This window comes from Lissotriton helveticus, chromosome 8, assembly GCF_964261635.1.
Source record: "Lissotriton helveticus chromosome 8, aLisHel1.1, whole genome shotgun sequence".
Classification (NCBI taxonomy): Eukaryota; Metazoa; Chordata; class Amphibia; order Caudata; family Salamandridae; genus Lissotriton; species Lissotriton helveticus.
In genome coordinates, this window is record NC_136069.1 from 1,311,842,336 (window position 1) to 1,311,865,594 (window position 23,259).

At 48.1% G+C, this 23,259-nt stretch overlaps 1 protein-coding gene across 1 annotated transcript in view; it reads left to right on the forward strand.

Moving 5' to 3' along the window:
- USP9X (ubiquitin specific peptidase 9 X-linked) overlaps positions 1–23,259 on the forward strand; it is a 1,542,050-nt gene that overhangs the window by 575,015 nt on the left and 943,776 nt on the right. The window contains exon 15 of the mRNA XM_078658291.1: positions 6,338–6,428. Coding sequence (XP_078514417.1) covers positions 6,338–6,428 — 91 coding nt within the window. The remainder of the gene's footprint in view (positions 1–6,337; positions 6,429–23,259) is intronic.

Below are 23,259 nucleotides of genomic sequence, written 5' to 3' on the forward strand. Positions count from 1 at the left end.
AACGTACGATCTTGCAGTCCTCGTACCATTACTTGTTTCTACAGAGACAGTTCACCAGAATTCTCCAGGTTGCCTTAGATGGCACTTTAAAGAACCCCTCTAAGTCATGTAGTTTTGTTGGTTATGTACATACAATGTAAGCTCGCTGCTTGCCTAAGGGGCATCTTACCAAATCCATTGTGTAGAGCTTGCCCACGTGCTAGTCATTAGTTTTGGATCTTTTGACCTAAGAGTTGCTTTAAGAGTTCTCCCCCAAGTGACAGACTCTGCTTTAGAAATCTGTTTTAGACCACTTCTCAGATAATCAGTGACTTGATACTTGCATTCTTCCATTACAGTTCCAGCGTTATCAAGTTCTCTCTGACATACCCTAGCTGAGATATGTTGCTATGTTGATATGAGATTTATGGCTATGTTATGTTGTCGTGAGTTTTATTTCACATATGTTCCTTAGCAGGACTATCCCTGTGCTGTGATGTTACTCTCACTCCACCAATCTTCTGAAAATTCACTATTCCAGTTTACCTCTATGTGCTGCCTACAGACGGTACTACCGTCGCAGCTCCTGTGTTCGATTCTTCCGGGGGGAGGGGATGGGTAGGGACGGAATAGAGGGATGGAGTGGGTAGGAGGGCTGGAGGGAGGGGGAAGGGGGGGTTGGGGAGTGGAGGGTAAATGTGTTAATGGTTGTTTCCCTTTTATTTTTCTGTTTCCCCGTATTTTTTCCTGACACCGTCGCTTTCGTAGTATCACACGAGACATACACCATATACAGTCTCCTACTCCGGGATCACATCTGTCCCTGCAGGAAGGAGCATCCAGAAATTTCCAGGCCTGCACCTAGCCGTGCTTACTATGCAATGGCTGACACTCATTGGCACCGACGACCGAATTTAGCTTCTACTAGGACAACTATTCCAGTCCACTTCACTAGGACACCCACTCACCCATCCACCCAGCGGACAACACCCTCTAGATGACTCTAAATAAATCCTTGTTGGGAAATCTCACCATAGTGTCTTTGAATGTAAAGGGCCTCAACCACCCAGTGAAACGTAGAAAGGTCTTGGAATACCTAGCAAAATCAAAAGGGGACATCATACTGTTTCAAGAGACTAAGCTATCGGAGGAAGATATGAGCTTTATAAAGCTCAACTGGGTATCCCACACCTTATGCTCCCCGGCAGTACACAAGAAGAGAGGGGTGATCACACTAGTCTAAAAAGAAATCTAATATCACCATTACCTCACACACTCATGATGCAGACGGTAGACTTTTAATCACCCATATGCCGAGAGACGATGACCCCATTCACGCAGTAAATATCTATGGCCCTAATTCTGACGACACCGACTTCGGGGAAGTTGTCTCATCCTCCATTGAAAGCATCCCTGATGATGAACTCTTGATCGTAGGGGCTGATTTCAACCTTCCGTTAGACCCCATAATAGATTGCCAGTCCAAATGCACTTAAAAGCCACCCCGCTTCCACCAGGCCCTCACCCGCATGTGCTCCAAATTTAACTTAAAAGATTTCTGGCACCTCCAACACCCAGATGGGAGGAACTACACATTCTATTCGGCCCCACACAATACACAATTCTTACTCCAGAATTGACTACATCCTAATTTCCAGCCCTTTCACCCATCTTATAGATGAAACCGACATTGCACCCAGATTAGTTTCCGATCATTCCTGTATCAGTACTAAACTCGCAGGCTCTCGCTTCACATAACCCCCTAAACGATGGCGCTTCAATGAGGAAATCCTATCTGATCCTGAGAATAAGCGACAAATAATAGAAAACGCTATCAGGGATTATATTGCACTTAACGATTCCCCAGACACGAACACCTCCATCATTTGGGATGCGCTTAAAGCTACCATCAGGTGAGTCTTTATATCCATTCGTGCGCGCACCAATAAAAAATTAAATATGGAACTTGACACACTTGACCAGGACATCAAGGCTCTAGAAACTGCCCATTCAGCCAACGTAGACCGTAAACACGCTCTAGACCCGCTTATTAAAAAGAAATATGAATATAATGCGATAGTGAGCAGACAAGCCGGAGTTTGGATCAATAAGTTCAAGGCACTTAAACTGTGCGAAGGTAACAGGGCAGGAAAACTGCTCGCATCTTACCTCAAACACAGACAGAAGCAATTTACTATATCCTCTATTAAAGACTCCGCCAATAATATCCACACCAAACAAGACAACATTCTGGCCACGTTTCAGTCCTTCTACTAAGACCTCTACAAGAACAAACTAGTAGACAAGCCAGATGATTGCGTTAAATACTTGGACACTCTAAATCTCCCTAAACTCTCTGAAGAGGACAGTACCACTTTAGGTTCCCCCCCTTTATAGACAAAGAAATTTCCTCCGCTATCAAATCTCTAAAAAATAACAAGGCTCCAGGCCCAGACGGCTTTTCGGCAAGCTTTTAAAAAGCATTTGATAAACCTCTTAACCCCATATTGTTAAAACTGTTCAACTCGATTGCCATCACAGGTAGTGTCTCAGACTCAATGGGTGAAGCCACCATAACTGTTATCCCGAAAGAGGGTAAAGACTCCCTCTTAACGAAAAATTATCGCCCTATCTCCCTCATAAACCTGCATTGCAAAATTTATGCAAGTCTATTAGCTAATAGACTTAATAATCTTCTCCCAAAATTGATCAGCAATTTACAAGTGGGTTTCCTTAAGTACCGGATGTCCAACGACAATACAAGACTTCTGTGCCATATCCTGGAGAAGGCTAAAATAACATCCGCCCCCTCCGTCGCCATCACCCTGGACGCAGAAAAAGCGTTCGATAGGGTGTCTTGGTCTTTTTTAAAACACTGTATGCATGATTTTAACCTAGGGAAGCCCTACATTGATATGATTATGGCCCTTTACTCCTCGCCATCTGCCAGAATCGCCATTAATGGTAACCTGTCGGACCCTTTCCAACTGGAACAGGGAACCAGATAGGGTTGCCCCTCTCACCAGCACTTTTTCTCCTGGCCCTCGAACCGCTTATAACTAATATACAAAGAAACTAAGATATTACAGGAGTTTGCTTCGATGACATGCGGGTGAAGCTGGCGGCATACGCAGATGACATCCTGGTGGTTACGGAAAACCCAGAGACTTCCATCGAGGCTCTCATGAACACCATAGAAGAATACTCATCTCATTCTGGGTACAAATTAAACAGGGACAAATCGGAGGTTAAGCCGCTAAACATCCTTGGCACAAGAGACGTGCTGAGAAGCTCCCGTCTCTCTTGGAAGACCGGCTTTTTCAAGTATCTAGGTATTGAATTTGGCTGCTCCCTTCTCGAGACCCTTCACCGCAACGAGTCCAACAAGCTAAGAAAAAATTAAATCACAACTAGACGGCAGGTCACCCTGCTTCATAACTTGGTGGGGAAGGGTCGAGACCATTAAAATGATGATCTCCCCTCTAGTAAACTACCTCATCACAATGCTACCTCTCACCCTGACCCAGGACTTCCATCACAAATTAGACATTATACTCTCTAAATTCCTTTGGAAAGGGTAAAAGGCCAGGATTAGCATAAAAAAGCTTTGTCTTGATAAATCGCTGGGAGGGGTCAACCTAGCGGACTTAAAATTATACCAGACGGCCTTCCTGGCCAAACAAGGCTCCTACTGGCTTTCACCCCCTGCTGGCTACACCCCCGTGTGGCTAGCCGTAGAGAAAGCTCTTTTTGGGAACCTTTCTCCCGCCGCCGCCCTAACTGCTAACCCCAATACGGCCTCTTGCTCAAAATCTATCTTTCAAAATACAAAAAATGCCTTGTTAAAAATGGATAAACTTCTGGAACATAGTGTAAGACATTCTAACTGGGAATCGCTATGGTATAACCGCGCAATAACCTACAAAGGGAAACCGCTACATAACGAGCTATGGATCAGAAAAGGAATCTTCTTCCCGTACCAGCTACTCGGTAATTCTTACCCCCCTCTCCTTCAGGGTGCTACAACTCATCTATGACTTAGACTCGCCAGAGTTCTACAACTTTTTGAGTATTAAAACAGCGATTTCTAAGGCAAAACTGTCCACAAATCCCCCCTCTCTTCTGAAATACTTAGCCAATCTCAATAAACTTGGCCACCAGGTCTCTTGGCTGTATAAATTACTACGGCTGCAACAGTCTAACCTCAACAAACACATCACTCAGTTCTGGGAATCTCACTCCTCTCTCCCAATCTCAGATATGGATTGGTCCAAAACCTGGGAGTCAACCACGAAACACAAAATAAGCCCTACACTCTCCCAGACGAAGTTTTGGCTTCTCCATAATACTTTCTCGACCCCGGCGCGCCTCTTTTCACACAACATTAGAGATAATCCAATCTGTTGGAACTGCAACGACAAAGACGGGGACTTGGAACACCTATTACTGCAATGTGTATGTGTGGCACCCTTCTGGGACAAGGTCTTTGCCTTTCTCTCAAATATCTTCACCTTCTCTCTGACTAGAGAGCTTTTCACCTTAGTTTTCGTCTTTTTAAGACACGACTCTCTCTCAGATAATGATAGGGTCCTACTAGACCTACTTATCACTGCCGCTGTTAAAACATTTCTTAACAATTGGAAGGACACCCACAAATCCTCCTTCAAATGCTGGTTGAACTGGGTTACTTGCCTAAGAGGGGCTGATAACATTCCACTTCAAAATACTCCATGGCGTCCTCCTCATAGACAAATGTGGGCCACTCTTGACGACTACTTCATCAGGCACTGACCCCCTTGAAGTCCCCACCTATTCCTCCGTCCCACCCCACCACAGTCACATACAATCTCCCACCCCACCACAGTCACATACAATCTTGATTGACTCTAAATTACTTGCCCTTATTCTCTCTCTCTGTCATACCAACAAGCCCAGCTCTTTTAACGAATGTGATCACTTGCAGGCACCATTCCCAGGTGGATACTACTGATGCAATACACAGGTGTTGATACTACCTTAGCATTGTATACATGCTGTCATTCTTTTCATTTCTTTTTGTCTCTTGCATATTCCCAATTTTCACTCTGTATCCCTAGATTCCTCTATCACCCAAATTAGTTTTTCTGGTTATTTATACAGCTGACAATCATTTTTATGTAACCATCATTGCCTTATATGCTTGCTTTATTTATTTACATGTTTTTGTATTCTTTTTGGAAACAGCCAAAAACTTTTGAATATGAAAAACTGTACACATATTTCTGAACATATCAAAACTTGGAAACCATAAATTTAGCGTGATAAAAACAAATATTTTAATACGATCAAAGCAAATACATACACTAATTGATGCCGATTTCCATGTATTATCCCTGTATAGTATTATCAGTAAAACTGTATGTCTGTGCAAATGTAATGGTCATTTCAAGGTTAAAGCACATTGATAAAATCAGTAACTCTCATATAGGCAAGACCTATTGCCTTTGCCAACACTAGTTATATATCACATGCAGGGCAGACCACTGCCAAGATAATGGCAAATTTGAAATTCATATGAAGTAGTATGAACAGGAAAGGATACCAAAATTCAGACTTTGCCTTAAATTTGTTTGAAAGTCCATTATGACCACAAGCTCAATCATATTCTGATGCTTTAATAATCTTGCCGATCATATGGCTTTCAAACATAAAAGTTAAAATGTAAAGAGTTTCCCAACTGTCTATACTAGAAGACCTATTGAGTGAAAACCTTAGATTTTACTTTCGACTTGTAACAAAAAAATTAATTTTGCCCTCTCCGTGACACACTGTCTCTTTAGCCTTTTCTGGTGAACTGTCATCCTTCATTTTTTATACTAAGGTTTGTAGCCTTAAAGAATTAATCCAGAGCGTTCATAGAAGAAACAGTTTAAAATCCTCCTTAGTTCATGTTTTTCTTTGTGTCTGGATGCAACACTAAGTATGTGACCTAAATATTGCACAGTTAAGACCTATAGCTCAGCAAGCATTGTAACCACCGTTGTCTCCAGACTGATAATTTAAGAAAACTGTTGTCTTAATACAACTCAAGAGGTACTAAAGTTGGTATCCTGTTCTGGCCAGAATTTTTTTTTGTGTGGCTTGAACCACTCACTGTTGCTGTGTTGTCATTGGGATGCTTTCAGTTTTGTATTATAAAGAAGCTTGTAGAATATGCCGCCGGTTTTTATGAATTTTTTTTTTAATTTTGTAGTCCTCTCTTCACTGTATACCTTTATTGAGTGTTACTGGTTGACTAATTTGAATCATTTAGGGTCTTTGACCCATTATGTGAACTTGAAGTTCTCACACCTATCCTTTATATGTATGTATTTTTTAGTAGAGCATGGAGAATATGATCCACAAACTGTGAGAGCAGGAAGCAGATACAGTCACGTACAAGAGGTCCAGGAGCGACTTAATTTTCTTAGGTATGATTTGTACTATTGGGGAATATAATATATAAATTATTGAGGGGCAAGAATGAAACAAAATTGACAATGAACTTTACATTGGGTTGTTTTTGTTTGTTACTGTTGGTTTTCAGGCAATTTGTTTTAAATATCTTATAAATTTGAAAGATACAGGTTTTATTGTATGTAGCAAAGATCAGTCAATGTTAATAGAGGTAGTTAATATATTAATATAGAATCCAAAATATATTATTCTAACGGATACTCACTTCTAAAGATTCCTTAAGTCAACCTTGCACCAGACGGGAGACTGGATCAGGATTTTATTGAAACCATTTCACTTCACTGGCACTATGAGGTGCTTAGTGATGTCCTAGGCTGCATCCCAGAAGTGCACAAGAAGTGACAGACTGTGTTTGCATCTCGCAGTTGCTTCGATCAGGTTAGTAACTTTTTTTCTATGTGTCAGAAAATGTGGGATCGAGAGCTACTGGTGTGTTTTCTCATCAGTGTTCGAGTTTTTTTTTGTGTGAAAATCTTAGATTTTCTGTGGATATCTCCTGCAAAATCATTAGGATATCAGCCCTGTTGTATTGTTTGGTGACTGATGCTTGTATGGGATACACGCACAACGTGTTTGATGTTTGTATTTACAGCGCAAGGCAGGTTGTTTGTGTATTCGCCACTTTTTCATGAACCCGAAGACTCTTAGGAAAAAGGAAGCTAAATTGATGGGGCTTCTTTGAAGCGTCTGTTGAGGTCCAGGCATAGAAAATGATCCAGCTTTAAAGCCATCTACAGGTCTCCTAATTAGTGTTGTAAAAGGCATAAGACGTGAGCACAGCAATCAATCAATCAGGATTTACAAAGCATGGCTAATCACCCAAACGGGTATACAGGCACTTTCAGGCCCCAGAGGCTTATTTGAACAGCCAGGTCTTGAGGGCTAGTCGGGATTCTGGAAGTGGAGTAATGGCCTGAAGGTGCGTGGGGTGGCTCTTTCAGGTCTTTGCTGCAATGTGGGAGAATGAGCGTCCTCCACTTCTGCTTTGGTAGATGCAGCGAGTATGAGCAAGTGAGAGAGGCGGAGCATAGTCTTCTGAATGGTTGGTGGAAGTTCAGGCAGTGGTTAATGTAGGTGGGTCCTTGGTTGCGCAGAACTTTGTGTGAGTGGGTCAGCAGCTTCAATTATTGGCCCCACTTCTCTACGACCAGCCAGTGGATTTTCCTGAGGTGGGATGTTATGTGGATCTGTCGGGGAAGGCTTAGCATAAGTCTGGCTTTGGGGTTCTGTATGGTCTCAAATCTCTGTAGGAGGTGTGTGGCGATTCGTATATGGAGGGCATTGCTGTAGTCAAGTTGACTGGTGATGAGGGCTTGTGTCACGGTGCGTCTCGTATATAGTGGTAGCCACTTGAAGATCTTACTTCGCATGTGCAGAGTGAGGAAGCGGGCGGAGGAGACGGTGTTGATCCGTTATTTCATGATGAGCTTGTTAGTGAGGGTTCTCAGGTTTCTGGCATGGTTGGACGGAGTGTGTGCGGGTCCTAGGTCTGATGGCCACCAGGCGTCGTTCCATGTGTTGCTGCTGTTGCCAAAAATCAGTAGTTCCTTCTTGTTTATGTTCAGCTGCGGGCAGTTGTTTTTCATCCATTTAGTGACGTTTGTCATTCATCTGTGGAAGTTGGTTCTGTTGGTGGTGGGGTCGTTGGTGAGTGCGAGAGAGTTGGGTGTTGTCTATGTAGGAAATTATGTTGAGACTGTGGGATCTGACGATGTTGGCCACTAGGGTCATATATGCTTTGAAGAGCGTGGGGCGGAGGGATGATCCCTGGTGACACAGCATATACATAAGCTCCAGCTTTACAAGCTGTGTTGGACATGAAAATTCAGTTGTCAATCATACAACCACTTTGTTTGCGAGCCAGAAAAAAATAGAATGGTCAGTTGCTAAGAATGTTTGACCAATAATGAAATAAATGTGATTCCATGTAGGTCACAACAGTATAATATTTTACATTGAGACCTGTATTGTCTATACATACATAGAAGAAGATATCTTTTGCATAGAAGAAGATACCTTTTGCATATTTGAATACAAACATTCACTAGGCTTGTTCTATCTATGCATTGTTGAATAAGATGCATTTTTTAATAGAAGGATGAGTGTGGAAGTATGACACAGGATTGTTAAACTATATTTGAGATGGAAGCATAAATTGTTTTATAAAAAAATATATAAAAATGTATGTTTGGGATAATGTATTTATTTATGTATATTGATTCTGTTTTTGCATCTCCAGCTTTTTTGATATCAATACATTATTTCAATATATTAACTTTGATCTGGGTTGCAGTATTTACACTTGTTTGCCCATACTTTCACCAGGTGCCTAAGTGTCTATATATACAATTGTGGTCGATGGAATGCTCAGTCCATGTGAGTTCTGTGACATGGTTGTATTTGAGGCAGTTGATATAGTTAAGAATTGGGTCCAGTGTGGGTCCAGTGGTGTGTGTAGGGTCGTGGACGAGCTGTGTCAATCCAAGGCTGCTCATACTGTTGAGGCAGTGTGGTGTGTTTTTGTCCTTGGCGGTCATCGATATGGAAATGTAGGTCTCAGAGCAAGATGTAGTCCTTGGAGTTGAAGGCTATGTGTGCAGCGAAGTCTGCAATGGTGTTGCAGAAGCTGGAGCGTCGGCCTGGGGGTCTGTATGTGAGGGTTCCTCTGATGGAGCTCTTGTTGTCCATGTGGAGCTTGATGTTGAGTTGTCCCATGGGGGTGGTGGTGGTTGTGGTACACTGTATGGTCTCTTTGTGGATGATGATTGTTCCTCCTTCGGACTTGTTGTTGCGGTCCTGGTGAGTGATTTTATATCCGCCGTGGATCGCTGTGGCAATGTCTGGTGCGGATGTGGGGTTGAGCCAGCTCTCAGTGAGAAAGACTATATCTGAAAGAGACACGTTAGTATTAGATTCCTTACCTTAGAATATCCCCAGGCGTCAGACTGGATCCGGAAAATTTTGCGTAGCAGTACCCTTGCGCGTCGGTAGGCGTTGTCTGCGGCTCCGCGTCCGTCGTCGGCATCGTGGGCGCCGTGATGACGTCGTTGGAGTACTTAGACGCCGCCTCCGCGTGCTGACGTCAGTTCTTCTTTTTTCCGCGCCAGCAAGCGCAGATCTGGAAAAAGCAGTAACCCTTAGTCAATTTTTGACTAACTTTTTGGATCATTTTCGATCATTTCTCGAAGTCTTACGACTCCGATCGGTGCCGTAGGGATGCCTGGCTTTAAGCACTGCGAGGATTGCGACCGCACGATGTCTGTCACCGATCCTCACCACCTGTGCCTAACTTGTCTAGGCGTCGACCACGACGACAAGGCCTGCTCCGACTGCCGGGCCCTCTCTTCGAAAGCCAGGCGGGAGCGGTCCCGCAGGCGACTCAAACTCCGGCAGTCGGTACCGCGCCGCGAGAGGTCTCGGTCCCAAGGGAGGTCGAGGGACAGGTCGCGGGATCGGAGCCACCACAGTTCCGAGAGTAGGCCGCACTCCTCCAGGTCGAAGTCGTCGTCAGGTAAGAAGCACAAGAAGCCCAAGAGGCGTCATCGCTCTTCGAACTCCCCCCCGACGCTCGCGCGATGCGGCCGGGGGTTCGGGTGACACCACCCACACGGCTCCGTCGGAGTCGCGGGCGCCGCGTCCAGCTCCACACCCTCCGGTCCCTGGGCAAGGCGCGACGCCGGAGGAGATCGAGCGCTTCCTCATGGCCATGAGGAAACTCTCTCCTCCGACGGGCTCCGCGGCGCCTCCGGGCCCAGCGGACCCGTCTGGGGCCTCTAGCGGGTCGGGAGCTTCGGCCCCGACGCCGTCGGGTGCTTCGGCCCCGACGCCGCCGATGCCTTCGGGCCCGGCGCCGCAGGGCCCCACAATCCCGACACAACAGGTGCCTCGCGGGACCCCGCTAGACCTTCTTCGGGATCTGGGTCGTCGCCGGTGGACCTTATGACCTCCCCGGCGTCGGACCATCAGGCGTCGCCTCCGGCGCCGTCCCCGATACCTCCTTCGTTCCTGTTCCGACGCCGGGACAGCCCCGATGGGCGCCGCTCCCGACGCCGCTTGGGGAGTTTCACTTCTATGAACAGGTCCCATTGATTAAGAACCCTGAGTATCAGGAGATGGGTGATGAAGGGGATTGGGAGGGGTCTGAGGACCCTCTGACCCGAGAGTGTTAGTCTTATGAGGACTGGGCAGGAGACCTTGGGGAGGCCAGTCGCCTGGACACCTCTCCAGACACTGGTTTTGTCTCCCCTCCTCCGGGCAACCTACAGTGTGGTGTTGATGAGGGCTGCCAAGGCCTCGAGCCTTGAGCTCCCCGTCGCGGCCGTGAGGACTAATCTCCTCACTGAGGTCCTTAAACCGCAGTCAAGCTCAGCCGAGCCTCTGCTGCCCTTTAATGAGGCCTTGACCGACGTTCTTCTGGGCACTTGGTCCAAGCCTGCTACGGGTTCGCCCGTAGATTGGAACGTGGCCAGACGCCACCTCCCAGCCCCGGGCGACCCATGTTTCCTGTCCACCCATCCCACCCCCGAGAGCCTGGTCATCCAGGCCTCCAATTCCCAGACCGCATTCCTGTCGGCGCCGCTGGACAGGGAATCCAAGAGGTACGAGCAGTACGGTAAAAAGATCTTCTCGTCCCTTAGTCTGGGACTGCGGTCTTCCAATACAGCATGCCTCTTGGGCCGCTACACCCACTCTCTGTGGGATACGGTTGCGGAAGTGCCGCCAGAGTGTCCGTTGGAGGTACGGGCCAAACCCGGCCAAGCCCTTGTGGAGGGCCGGGATGCAGCCAAATATTCTATCCGTTGTGGGCTGGATACCACCGACTCACTAGGTAGAGCGATGGCAACGACGGTGGCGGTCAGACACCACGCCTGGTTGAGGTCCGCCAACTTTTCGGCCGATGTCCAAAACACACTGATGGACATGCCGTTTGATGGCCGTCGCCTCTTTGGCGACAAGGCAGACCATGCGCTTGAGCGCTTTAAGGACTCCAGGGCTACGGCCAAGTCCTTGGGCCTCTCGGCCCGCGCCAGCAATCGGCTGCCTTTCACTCCTTTTGTGGCTACGGAAGGGGTGTACCCACACGTGCTGCCAGCCACGCTCCGCAAGGTAATACCCAACGCGGTGGCGGCCGTGGGAACCGCCGTCCCAGCGGTCGGGGACAACGGCGAGGTCAGTCCACACCTTCCCTCGCAGCATCCGCCTCTAAATCCTCCTAGTCCGTGCTTTCAGGCCCATGTGACGCCAGTGGGGGGCAGGGTTCGCCATCACCACCTCCACTGGCGCACTGTCACTTCGGACAGGTGGGTGCTGCAAATCGTCCGAAGGGGCTACTCCCTCCCGTTCTAGGCGACTCCTCCAGCCATGCCACCGCAGAACCACCGTGTATCAGGGGATCATTTGCGACTTCTGCAGGAGGAAGTTACGGCCCTCTTGGCCAAGGGGGCCATCGAGCGCGTTCCTGGGCCAGAAGTAGGGTGTGGTTGCTACTCCCACTACTTTCTGGTACCCAAGAAGGGCAAAGGGGGCCTACGCCCTATCTTTGACCTAAGGAACGTCAACGGCTTCCTCCGGAAGGAGAAGTTCAAAATGCTGACACTGGCTCAGGTCCTAGCTGCCCTGGACCCAGGAGACTGGATGGTAGCGTTGGACTTGCAGGACGCTTATTTCCACATCCCCGTCCTGCCGGCCCACCGGCGCTACCTGCGGTTCACGGTTGGCCACGAGCACTTTCAGTATACCGTGCTCCCCTTCGGCCTTACCAGCGCCCCACGGGTGTTCACAAAGGTGATGGCGGTGGTCGCAGCTCATCTGCGCAGGTTAGGCGTTTCAGTCTTCCCCTACCTCGACGACTGGTTGTTGAAGGCGGGCTCGCCCCAGACAGTCGTCAGCCACCTCCTGACTACGGCAGATCTCCTGCACCGGCTGGGGTTCTCCATCAATGTGCCGAAGTCACACCTGTGCCCCTCTCAGAAAATCCTTTTCATCGGAGCGGTTCTCGACTCGGCTCGGTTTCGGGTTTATCCACCCGAACAGCGGGTCCGGGATATTCAGGCTCCGATTCCCATCTTTCAGCCGTTATCCCGGGTCTCGGTCAGGTTGACGCTGCGGCTTCTGGGGCTGATGGCCTCCTGCATCCTACTGGTGCATCACGCCAGGTGGTGGATGCGGGCTCTGCAGTGGGACCTGAAGTTTCAGTGGGCCCAGCACCAGCATCAGGGCAACCTGTCCGACCACGTCCTGATCTCGGAGGGCACTGCGAGACCGCTGTAGTGGTGGCTCACGGACTGCGATTGTGTCAGCGGCAGATCCCTCTCTCTTCCCCAACCGGAGCACGTAGTTGTGACGGACGCGTCCCTCCAGGGCTGGGGAGGCCACATGGGAGAGGCGGAGATCAGAGGCCTCTGGTCTCTGGCGGAGGGCCGGCTCCACATCAACCTGTTGGATTTACGGGCGATTCGTCTAGCACTGAAGGCATTCCTCCCCTCTGTCTGGGGGAGTGTAGTGCAGGTGTTCACGGACAACACCACCGCCATGTGGTACTGCAACAAACAGGGCGGGGTGGGGTTGTGGACCCTTTGCCAGGAGGCTCTGCGCCTCTGGCAATGGCTGGAACGCCAGGGCGTGACCCTGGTGGCTCAACACCTGGCAGGTTCTCTGAACGCCAGGGCGGACGAGCTCAGCCGCCGGTGCATGATGGATCACGAATGGCGTCTGAACTCTGACGTGGCGCAAGGCCTCTTTCAGCAATGGGGAGAGCCTTGGTTATATCTATTCGCCACCGGAGAGAACGCGCATTGTCATCAGTTCTGCGCGTTGGAAATTCCAAGGCGGCACTCGCTCGGAGACGCTTTTCGTCGCGAGTGGAGTTGCGGTCTATTGTACGCCTTTCCGCCTATACCACTTCTGCCCAGAGTGCTGAAGAAGATCAAGCGCGACCGGGCCCAAGTCATCCTTGTGGCTCCGGACTGGGCACGAAGGTACTGGTATCCAGAGCTACTCAGTATGTCAGTCGATCCCCCGGTTCGTCTGCCTCTTCAGGAGGACTTTCTGTCGCAGCAACAGGGGACGGTCCTCCACCCGAACCTGTCCAGTCTCCACCTCCATGCTTGGAGATTGAGCGGCGACAGTTGAGGCCATTTGACTTGCCTCCTGAAGTCTGTAACGTCATTCTGGCAGCCAGGCGTCCCTCCACAAAGTCGGTATACGCCTGCAGGTGGAACAGATTTGTGGCATGGTGCACAGCAAAGGCTGTGGATCCTCTCAATGCCCCTCTTTCTGAGGTTCTTCTCTTTCTTCTTTGTCTTGCCCAGCAGGGCTCTGCTCTGGGCACTATCAAGGGCTACCTTTCTGCCCTTTCAGCCTTTCTAAGGCTGCCTGATCACCTTCTTTGTTCAAGTCCCCTATTGTAAATAGATTTCTAAAGGGTATCACACACACATTCCCTCCTGTTCCGTTTGTGATGCGTCAGGGTGACTTGAACCTGGTTCTTACGTTTCTGATGTGCGCTCCCTTTGAGCCACTTCACAATTGTCCTCTCTGCCTTCCTACTCTGAAGACTGCTTTCCTGGTTGCCATCACCTCTGCCAGGAGAGTGAGTGAGCTCCAGGCCCTTTCTTGTACTCCACCTTTCCTTTCTGTCCATCCGGACAAAGTGGTGTTGCGTACTAAGCCATCTTTCCTGCCCAAGGTTGTCACGGCCTTCCACATCGGGCAGTCTATCACCTTGCCAACCTTCTTCCCGCCACCGCATCCCTCTAAAGAGGAAGAGCGGCTCCACCGTCTAGACCCAAACCGCGCGCTCTCATTTTACTTGGATCGCACACGCCAGTTCCGGGTGGATGATCAACTCTTTGTTGGTTACGTGGGCGCTAAGAAGGGGAAAGCGGTGCACAAGAGGACCATCTCCCGGTGGATCATCTTTTGTATCCAGGCATGCTACTCCTTGGCTAAAAGGAGCCCCCTGTTGGATTGCGGGCTCATTATACCCGAGCCACGGCGACTACAACTGCCTTGGGCCAGGGAGTGCCCTTACAAGACATCTGTCAGGCAGCTACGTGGGCATCGCTGCACACGTTTGCAAGACACTACTGCCTGGACAGCCAAGTCCGGAGGGATGGCTTCTTTGGCCGTTCTGTCCTCCAGGACTTTCTGGTGTGATTATTGGTACGCAGACCGCCCACCGGGGTTGGTATTTCTGGGGTATCTATTCTAAGGTAAGGAATCTAATACTAACGTGTCTCTTTCAGATGCACAAGTTACTACTTGTGTAACGATATATCTGTAAGAGACATTAGTTAGTATTAGATTCCTTACCGACGCACCCATCCTCCCCGTTCTGCGAACCGATATCTAGGGTTAGGGTTACCCCCTTTCAGGGCCCTAGTTTCATGGCACCAGTGTTGGTTTTTAACATGACTCTGCGTTTCTGGCGCGGAAAAGCTGTGTCTAAGAACTGAAGTCAGCATGCGGAAGCGGCGTCTAAGTACTCCGACGACGTCATCACGGCGCCGACGATGGACGCGGAGCCGCAGACGACGCCTACCGACGCGCAAGGGTACTGCTACGAAAACGTTTCTGGATCCAGTCTGACGCCTGGGGATATTCTAAGGTAAGGAATCTAATACTAACTAATGTCTCTTACAGATATATTGTTACACAAGTAGTAACTTGTGCATCTGGTGCGAGGGTGACGATGAAGTCCCATAATTCAGTGAAATGCTTGCATAGTGAGCATGTGTTGAGATGAGTGCATGCAAGTTGGTGTTTTTGTTCAGGTGGTGTGTGTCGTGTTCTTGGGATGGGCTTGGTCAGTAGCAGCTGAAGTGTGGTTCGGCATGGTTGCAGTGTTTGTTGCAGCGTCTGGGGTCGAGGGTGTAGAGCTCGGCGATGGTGTATCTTCAGGGGCAGAGGGGTGCTGGAAGGCCAGAGGTCATGGTGCTGGGCGTGGTCCAGGTGCATACAGGCTTACCTTTGGCACGGCCACGCTGTGGCTTGCATTAAGTAGGGCCTGGGGTGGAAGGGTCTTCTGTTGGCCAAAAGAATGATGAGTGGGAAAACCCAGTTGGGAAAACCCCATTGGTAAAACCCGGGCAGCTGTGATGCCACTGGATCAGTCTAGAACAAGCAGGAAATTGAGGTCACATGCAAGTGGCAAGCTAGGTGTCCAGGTGCCTACTGATGAAGTTGCGCTGCTGCCTGCATTAAGTAGGTCCTGGTGTGGGGGGGGCTTCCTTTGGCTGAAAGAGTGGTTAGTGGGATAACCCAATTGGGAAAATCCCTGCCTGAAAACCCAGGCAGCTGTCACTGGATCAGTCTGCAACAAAACGCAACTGTAGGCCACATGCAAGTGGCAAGTTAGGTATCCAGGTGCCAGCGCACCTGCACTCGCTACCCAAGCATTGTAAGTAGATCCGAAGAGAGGTTTACTTCTTCACTGCAGACCTGGTGCTGAAGGCCTTACCATTCCCTAGAAAAAGATCTCTCGTTCAGGTTTTTGGGGATGCCTTATTGGCAAGTTTTTCAAAAGGTGCTAACACCCCACCTTTGCTTGTTAAGACCAGGTGACCTGACTACAATGAACTCCAGGGCGGAGCGGTTGACTTATGTCACAGTTCCATCTGTCCTCTCCTCTGTAGACACTGGTGGAGTCAGTCTTGCTGTCACTCCCCCAGCATGTTTTTGTGAAGCCACGTTTGGCACCAGTTTTCTCATTTGGGATCCCTAATGTTCCATCATAGACACTGAATTTATTGCTACTGATTCTGTCCAGATTCTTGAGGAGGCAAAGTAAAAACTGAAACGTTTTTCACCCTGATGGCGCTCCAAATCATCTGCTTGTGAAAAGAAAGTACTTTTTAATGTATGGAAGAGTTATTCAGGACTGATTTGGTGGAGGTGGAAATTTAGAAATTGTCAGAAAAACAGACTAGAGAAGGGTTGGTTCCTTTTTTAAGGAGACCTGGTAGGTCAGGAGGCCCAGTTATAGTTCTACACTTGTAGTTCCAGAAATAATTATTGTAAGTATAAATCGTCACCTTCTTATCCTCATTACTTCAAGACTCAACCTACTCCTGAGCGGTTGGTAGTACACACACTTCCACTTCTGTTAAGGTTGCTATATTTCCTTAAATTCAACCAGATACAGAATTTAAATCATTTGTTCAGCTTTGAAGGAAGAGGTTTGGTCTGGTAGAGGCCACGTTGGCCCTGGCATGGCCAGCTCTGGCACCTGAGGTGCCGGTTCTGAATCCTACCCAGACATCTCATCAGGAGCCGAGTTAGACTAGATCTTGGCAGATGTCTAGTTATGAAATTACTAAGGCCAAACAACAGGTGTTTGAGGTCTTACCAGCAGTGCCTTTGCCTACGTTCCATTATCTCGGTTACATTGAAGCATTATTAGGCTCAGACAGGGATCTGATAGAATTTGTTGCCCCTCACTAAACTGAGGGTCTATATTTATACCTTCAAAATGCTATTGGTCTTGACTCCTCACCAGAGACTAAATGTGCTCTCCATGCGCTGCTCTCATAGAGGAAAACATTTCCTCTGCTGTACGTAGGACAACAACAGTGTTGGATATGCAGTTGTCAACTGTAGAAATGGAGGTTTATCTTCTTACTGACACTTTTCAGCCTGGCTTTTCAGCTTTAGACCCTTTGCTGCTTTTCAGTGAGCCTCTGACAGACATCCTGACTGCGGTGTTGTCGAAGCCTTCTTTGGTGCTTCTGGTAAGTCAGATTATCAGGCACCAGAGGCCCTCCTCTGGTGACCCAGCTTTGTTCACTGAGCACACAACTTGGAAAACTCTCATGTGCTAGGCTTTCATCAGAAAATTCCACCTGTAAGACGTGCCTGCAGTCCTGCCTAATTGAGAATGGAAGAGCACGGACGCACTTGGGAAGAGGGGGTTCTTTGCTGCCTTTTGGGCACTCCTATCTCTAAATGCGGTCTTCCATTTGGGGAAATTCAGCCATGCCCTTTGGGATATGACGAGCAAAAATGTTCCTTCCCAATAGGCAGGACTTTGCCATATACATTTTGTGCTATGGGCATAACAAGACAGCATCTATATGCGACGAGGCAGCTTGGGACCTTCATTGGAGAATGAATGATTCCAACTTGAATTGTGATGGGTCATTCTCAGTTCCCCATCTACACATCACAATTGTGACAGATGCACCAACTCTGGATGGCGGGGACGAGTTGGGGGGCTCACCTGCATGAGGTGGAGATCAGAGGCCTCTGCTATCCACTGGAGCAGTATCACCAAATCAGTCATCTGCATGCCTTGAGGCTGACTCAGGCCTTTCTGCTATCCAACAACAGCAGTCTTGTGCAAGTCCTAACAGACAACTCGACCTCTATGTGGTACTGCAGCAAATAGGGCGGTGTGGCATCACATGCTGAACTAGAAAGCATGGAAGCTGTGGCGCTGACCTTCACACAGGAAATATCTTGACTGTCTCTACTGCAGAGGTGAACAAACTCAGCAGGTGCCATCTAGCTGGCCACAAGTGGCATCTGCACCCGGAGGGGGTTCAAGGTGATTTCATCCAGTGGGGCGAGCCTTGGGTAGATAATTTTGTTTCCATTAAGAACACTCATTGTTGATCTTTTTGCCCTTAATGAGTGTTTTCAGTTTTACATATTCTCGCACTTTCTGGCGCTTCCACCCTTTGAGAGTCAATCATGAAGAGGAGGGGAGGGGAGGTGCATAGTAAATTTTTACCTACCCAGCTGCCATGTGGGAACCTCGTACGAAAGGGTCCTGCAAGCGGTCTGTCATAATTACACCTTTCCCTTTCTTTGTCAGCCCTCCCTATGGTTGCTCCTATTTTCTCTCAGACATTGGCAGAACATGCCTCCCATCCTTGCCAAAGAGGAGCAGTCGTTGCTGGACAAGGGGCAGCATGAAGAGCCCCAACTGAGTGCCAAAAAAGAACGGTAGGCTAAAACTTATTTTGGACCGTAGATAAGTCAACCGCTTTCTTTGGAAGGACATATTGAAGATGCTGGCTGTGGTTCAGGTCCTCTCTGTCCTGGATCCTGAGTATTGGAGGGTGTACTTATACCTACAGGACGCATACTTTAATGTGCCCATCATGTAGTCCCACAGGCTGTTCCTCTGCTTCGTTGGATATTCAAGGATCACTTTCGGGTCACTAACCTGACCTTTGACCTCGCCTTAGCTCCTAGAGAGTTTATAAATGTGATCAAAGTGGTCGCGGTCCATCTTGGGAGATTGAAAGTACACGTTTCTGTATTTCAACAACTGGACTATTGAACGCAAGTTTTTTTAGTCAGTTACAGACCAGCACCCTAGCACTGTACATGAATGAGCCAAAACCCCAGTACAGAGGATTCTCTTTTACCGGAACTGGTGGTGTTCGAAGTGTTACGCTCTTGCACGGAGTCTGGGGCATTCAGGATATAATCCTATTGTTTGTAGCTTGGTAATGTGTTCAGTCCTGGATGGTTCCGATTCTTCTTTGTATCCTGGCTTCATTTGTTCTGCTGGTGATACATCACACGCGACCTCTGGAAAGAAACCTCTGCCTTCAATGGGCTCAGTACCCAGACAGCATCTGTGTAAGATGAGGCTGCTTGGAACCGCCAGTGGAGAATGAAGGGTTCCAACCAGACTACCATTCTTCCTGCTCCATCCATATCTCATAGTTGTGACAGATTAATCAACTCTGGGTGGAGGGTGAGTCACCTGCATGAGGTGGCGATCAGAGGACTTTGTTCTTTAATGGAGCAGTGTAGCCACATCAGTCTTGTGCATGCCTTGAGGCTTACTCCAAGAGCCTTTCTGCTATCCAACAAGGACAGTACTGTGGAAGTCCTAACAAACCACACAACCTCTATGTGGTACTGCAACAAACAGGGTGGTGTGGCATCAGGTGCACTGTGCTAGGAAGCATGGAAGCTGTGGCGCTGCCTTGGACCTTCAAGGAAAAATCTTTTTTTTTGTTTTGTTTGTCCTTGTTCACCTCTGGCTTATACCTCAATGTTCCATATTTGTGCCCTTATTTTTACAGGGTTGCCACACCAGAGAGGTATTTAGTTTTCTTTGGCGTACTTCGGTATGCAACCGAGTAAATGTATAGTATTTATATAGCGCACTTCTATCCGGAGGCCTCGTAGCGCTGTATTCATACCGCTGTGGAACCCATCCTGGCTTTCCTGTGAAATGTCCACTTCTGGGCACCCCCAAGGTGAAGCAAGGCATCCAAGCTCTGCTGGGGCCGTTGAGGAAATAAAGCAAGCTATTGCCCAGAGTCACAGAGTGGGACCCATAATTAGACTGGGCACCGAGGCGAGAATTATCAGGTCCGGGGAAATTGAGTCCAAGAGCCGCCGAGGCGGGAATTGAACCCTTGCCCCGGGCCAGACCTCTGCATCAGGGTCTGCCGCTCTAACCATTGAGCCACGCTTCTCCAGTATTGAAGTGCAGAGACAATGATGGGTGTAATCATAGGACAAAATTAGTTTAATATCATGAAACAACATTTCCTACCAAACTCCCATTAGCATTGCTGTGTTCCAACAAACATATCAGTGGTAACCAGAAATTATACCTCTTAGCATTCATATCTGATGCATCCATTTGCAATATATATATTACAGACTTGAGCCATTAAGCACATGTGGGTGGAGCATCCACTATCCACTTCCTGCAGATTTCCCTTTGTGTTATGAGAGTCAAGTAAAATAGCAATTTGGGTCTGTCTTTACTGGACTTCCTTATCCTCCATGCCCCCAAAGACAATTAGGGAAAGGCTTACCTTGATATTTATCCCAAGGATGTTCCTCATAGCCTTACCCACATTATCCCAGAAGCTCTGAATCCTGGGGCATTCCATAAACAAATGTATATCATTAGCCTTCTCTTGTCCACATTTCGTACATTTAGCTATGCCCCCCTTTCCCCAGCTTCGAAATCCTGTTGGGCATCCAGCGTGCTCTGTGAAGGGAAAAGAGATGATTTTTCCTTTAATAATACTGTACAGGGTACTCATTGATCTTTGCCATAGCTCTTTTAACTGCATCTTTGGCAAGTATCCTAATCAAAACTCCTCCAGTAGTTTCAAAGCCGCAACAGCAATATCCTCTTGAGACTTCCTTCCTCCTTGGCATCTCTTGTCTTAGGGGAAACCAATTAATTGGAAGAAAGCCTATCTCATAGCTCAAACTCTGGGACCAGCTTTTAAGTGGTAAATACTTAAATCTCCATTTATTCCCCTCCCCCGCCGCATAAAGTTTGCCCAATGGTAGGAGCTTACCATCCTGCATGAGTTTGCCCCATCTCCGGATGCCCACAATTTTTATAGTGTGACAACTTGTCCGTAACACGTTTCGTGGAGCGCGGTGAGTTACAAATGAGTGCTGATTTACTGTAATACGTAAGCCTAGTTGCCTTCCTAATCTGATACCAAAGTTCAGCCATTGCTTGCAGCACCTTCAAGCTCACTTTCTTGAAAGTACTTGGGGGGTCTCCAAATTTATAATGGAAATAAGCCTGCCCTCCTCTGATGTCTTTAGCATAGCCGTATACAGAGTACCAATCTCAGAACTATCCAGGCTATTTAGTAATATTCTACCGTTCTTTAGTTAGTATGCCCATGCAGACTACTGCATATCTGGTAACGTTAAACGCCCCTTGTCTCTTCTTCTCCGGATCTTCCTCCAGAATATCCTTCTGCTCTTTGAAGCCCAGATAAAACTGTTAATGCTTCCTTGTAGTCTATTTAACCACTCCTTAAAGTACAAGGGGATTGTATTAAAAAGAAAAGTACATTTGGGCATTATTACCATCTTGACCAGAGTAGATCTCCCAAAGACAGTAAGCAGGAGAGGAGAGCTGCCCTTCATCAATCTGGTTGACTCGGTCTGAGCTTTAACAAAGTTTACTTTTCCTGAGATCTTGTATGATTTTTAAGCCCATATATTTCAGCTCATCTGCAATTAACTCATTACCGCAAAGCAGATTCCATACCATAATTTTTGTTTTGGAGGTGTTAACCGAGTAGCCCACCACCATACTAAATCCAGTGTCAAATGCTCAGTGATGGCCAGCCTACATGTCTGATATATAGACCATAAGGTAGTCTGCATACAAAGAGACCTTTTTTTCCAGTGTAGACCAAAAGGGGTAATGGAGATCTAATTTCTACGTTTAAAGCCAAAGGCTCGATATATAAATTGAACATTAAAGGCGAGAGCGGACTTCCTTGTCTCAAATCACTAGATATTTTAAAGGCCGGGGTAAGGTTTCCATTGTGGCAGAATCATTTTTATAAAAAAGGTGAAAGACTCTAAAGAAGTTATTTCCCAAATTATAATGCTTTAACATTGTTTGCAAATGAGACCAATTAACTTTATCATAATATTTTGTAGCATCTAAGATCTGATGGACATCTAGCCACAGATTCCTTACCTTTGAACTTCCAGGCGTCCGGCTGGATCCGGATGATTTTTCATAGCAGTACCCCTGTGCGCTGGTAGATGGCGTCAGTCCACTTTGCGTGACAACGTCTGTGTCGTGTTCGTCGTCGTGACATCCGTGTCGTCAATATAACCGCCACTTTGGCACGCTGACGTCCGTTCTTTTCTTTCCTTGCCAGCCAACGCACATCCGTTGAAGAGAACTTACCCCCTGTTGTTTTTTGACAGACTTTTTCTACCTATTGCTGACTCTTTTTAGTGTGCTAGGGATGTTTAGCAAGAAGACCTCCTGGTTCAAGCCGTGTGGCACCTGTCACCACGCAATGTCAGTCACGGACCAACACTTTGGTGCCTGGAGCGCAACCACGAGACAGTCGTGCTCCGATTGCCGGGGCATGGCAATAAAAGCTTTCAGGGAGCAGTCCCTAAAGCAACTCTCAGCCCTGCGCCTCGTAGGTCACCCCGTCAATCTCGATCCCGGTGTCGGTTGAGAGGAAGGTCCGAGCACTGCTCTGGAGGATCGAAGTCCTCTTCCTCCATGTCATCGCGGTCAGGTAAGAGGCATCACAAAAAACACAAGAAGTCGAAGAGTGCTTCGACAGAGGAACCTTTGTGATCGTGGCCCTTCTTTGTGGAGCGGGTGCCTGAGTCTGCTCTGTGCTTCCCTCCCTTTTCGGGGCTGGGAGTGACCCCTGCCCAACTTAAGCGGTTTTATGAATCCATGTGCGCCATACTTGGTCGGCCAGAGCATGCTGGTGCACCCTCAGGCCCCACTGCGCCTTGAGACCTCACGGTGAATTCTGCGCTTTATAAGAATATCTGACATTTGACAGGCTCTGATGAAGGAGTCTCTGTGGGCTCCGCTCCTTCGGTTCCAGCCTGGCGCCACAACCTCCAACTGGACCTGTCCCAGCATCTACACAGCGACCTTCCCCCGGAGCTGCGTCCTCCACCGAGGTCCTCTGCGTCGCTGGCGCCCACCCAATCCTCATTCCTGACGACAGAGCTGATTGGGCGTCCACCGAGGCAGAGGCCGACGGAGCCGTACGTTTCAATGCCGTTCAACCTTCCCTATTCTGAATGGTTAGGAATGGATAAAGAGGATTGGGAGGGAGAGTAGGGAACCCTTAACAATTCTGCATCCTCAAAACATTGACTGGTATGAGGAACTGGGTGATGCCAGTGGCCAGGACACCTTCCCAGATTCTGGCATGCTGTCTCCTTCTGCCCTGGCTACCGAGGAGGGGGCATCATTTGCTTTGGTGGTGCATAGGTCTGCGCAAGTCCTGAACCTGCAGCTCTCCACGGTGGCAGTCAAGACTGACGTCTTGACAC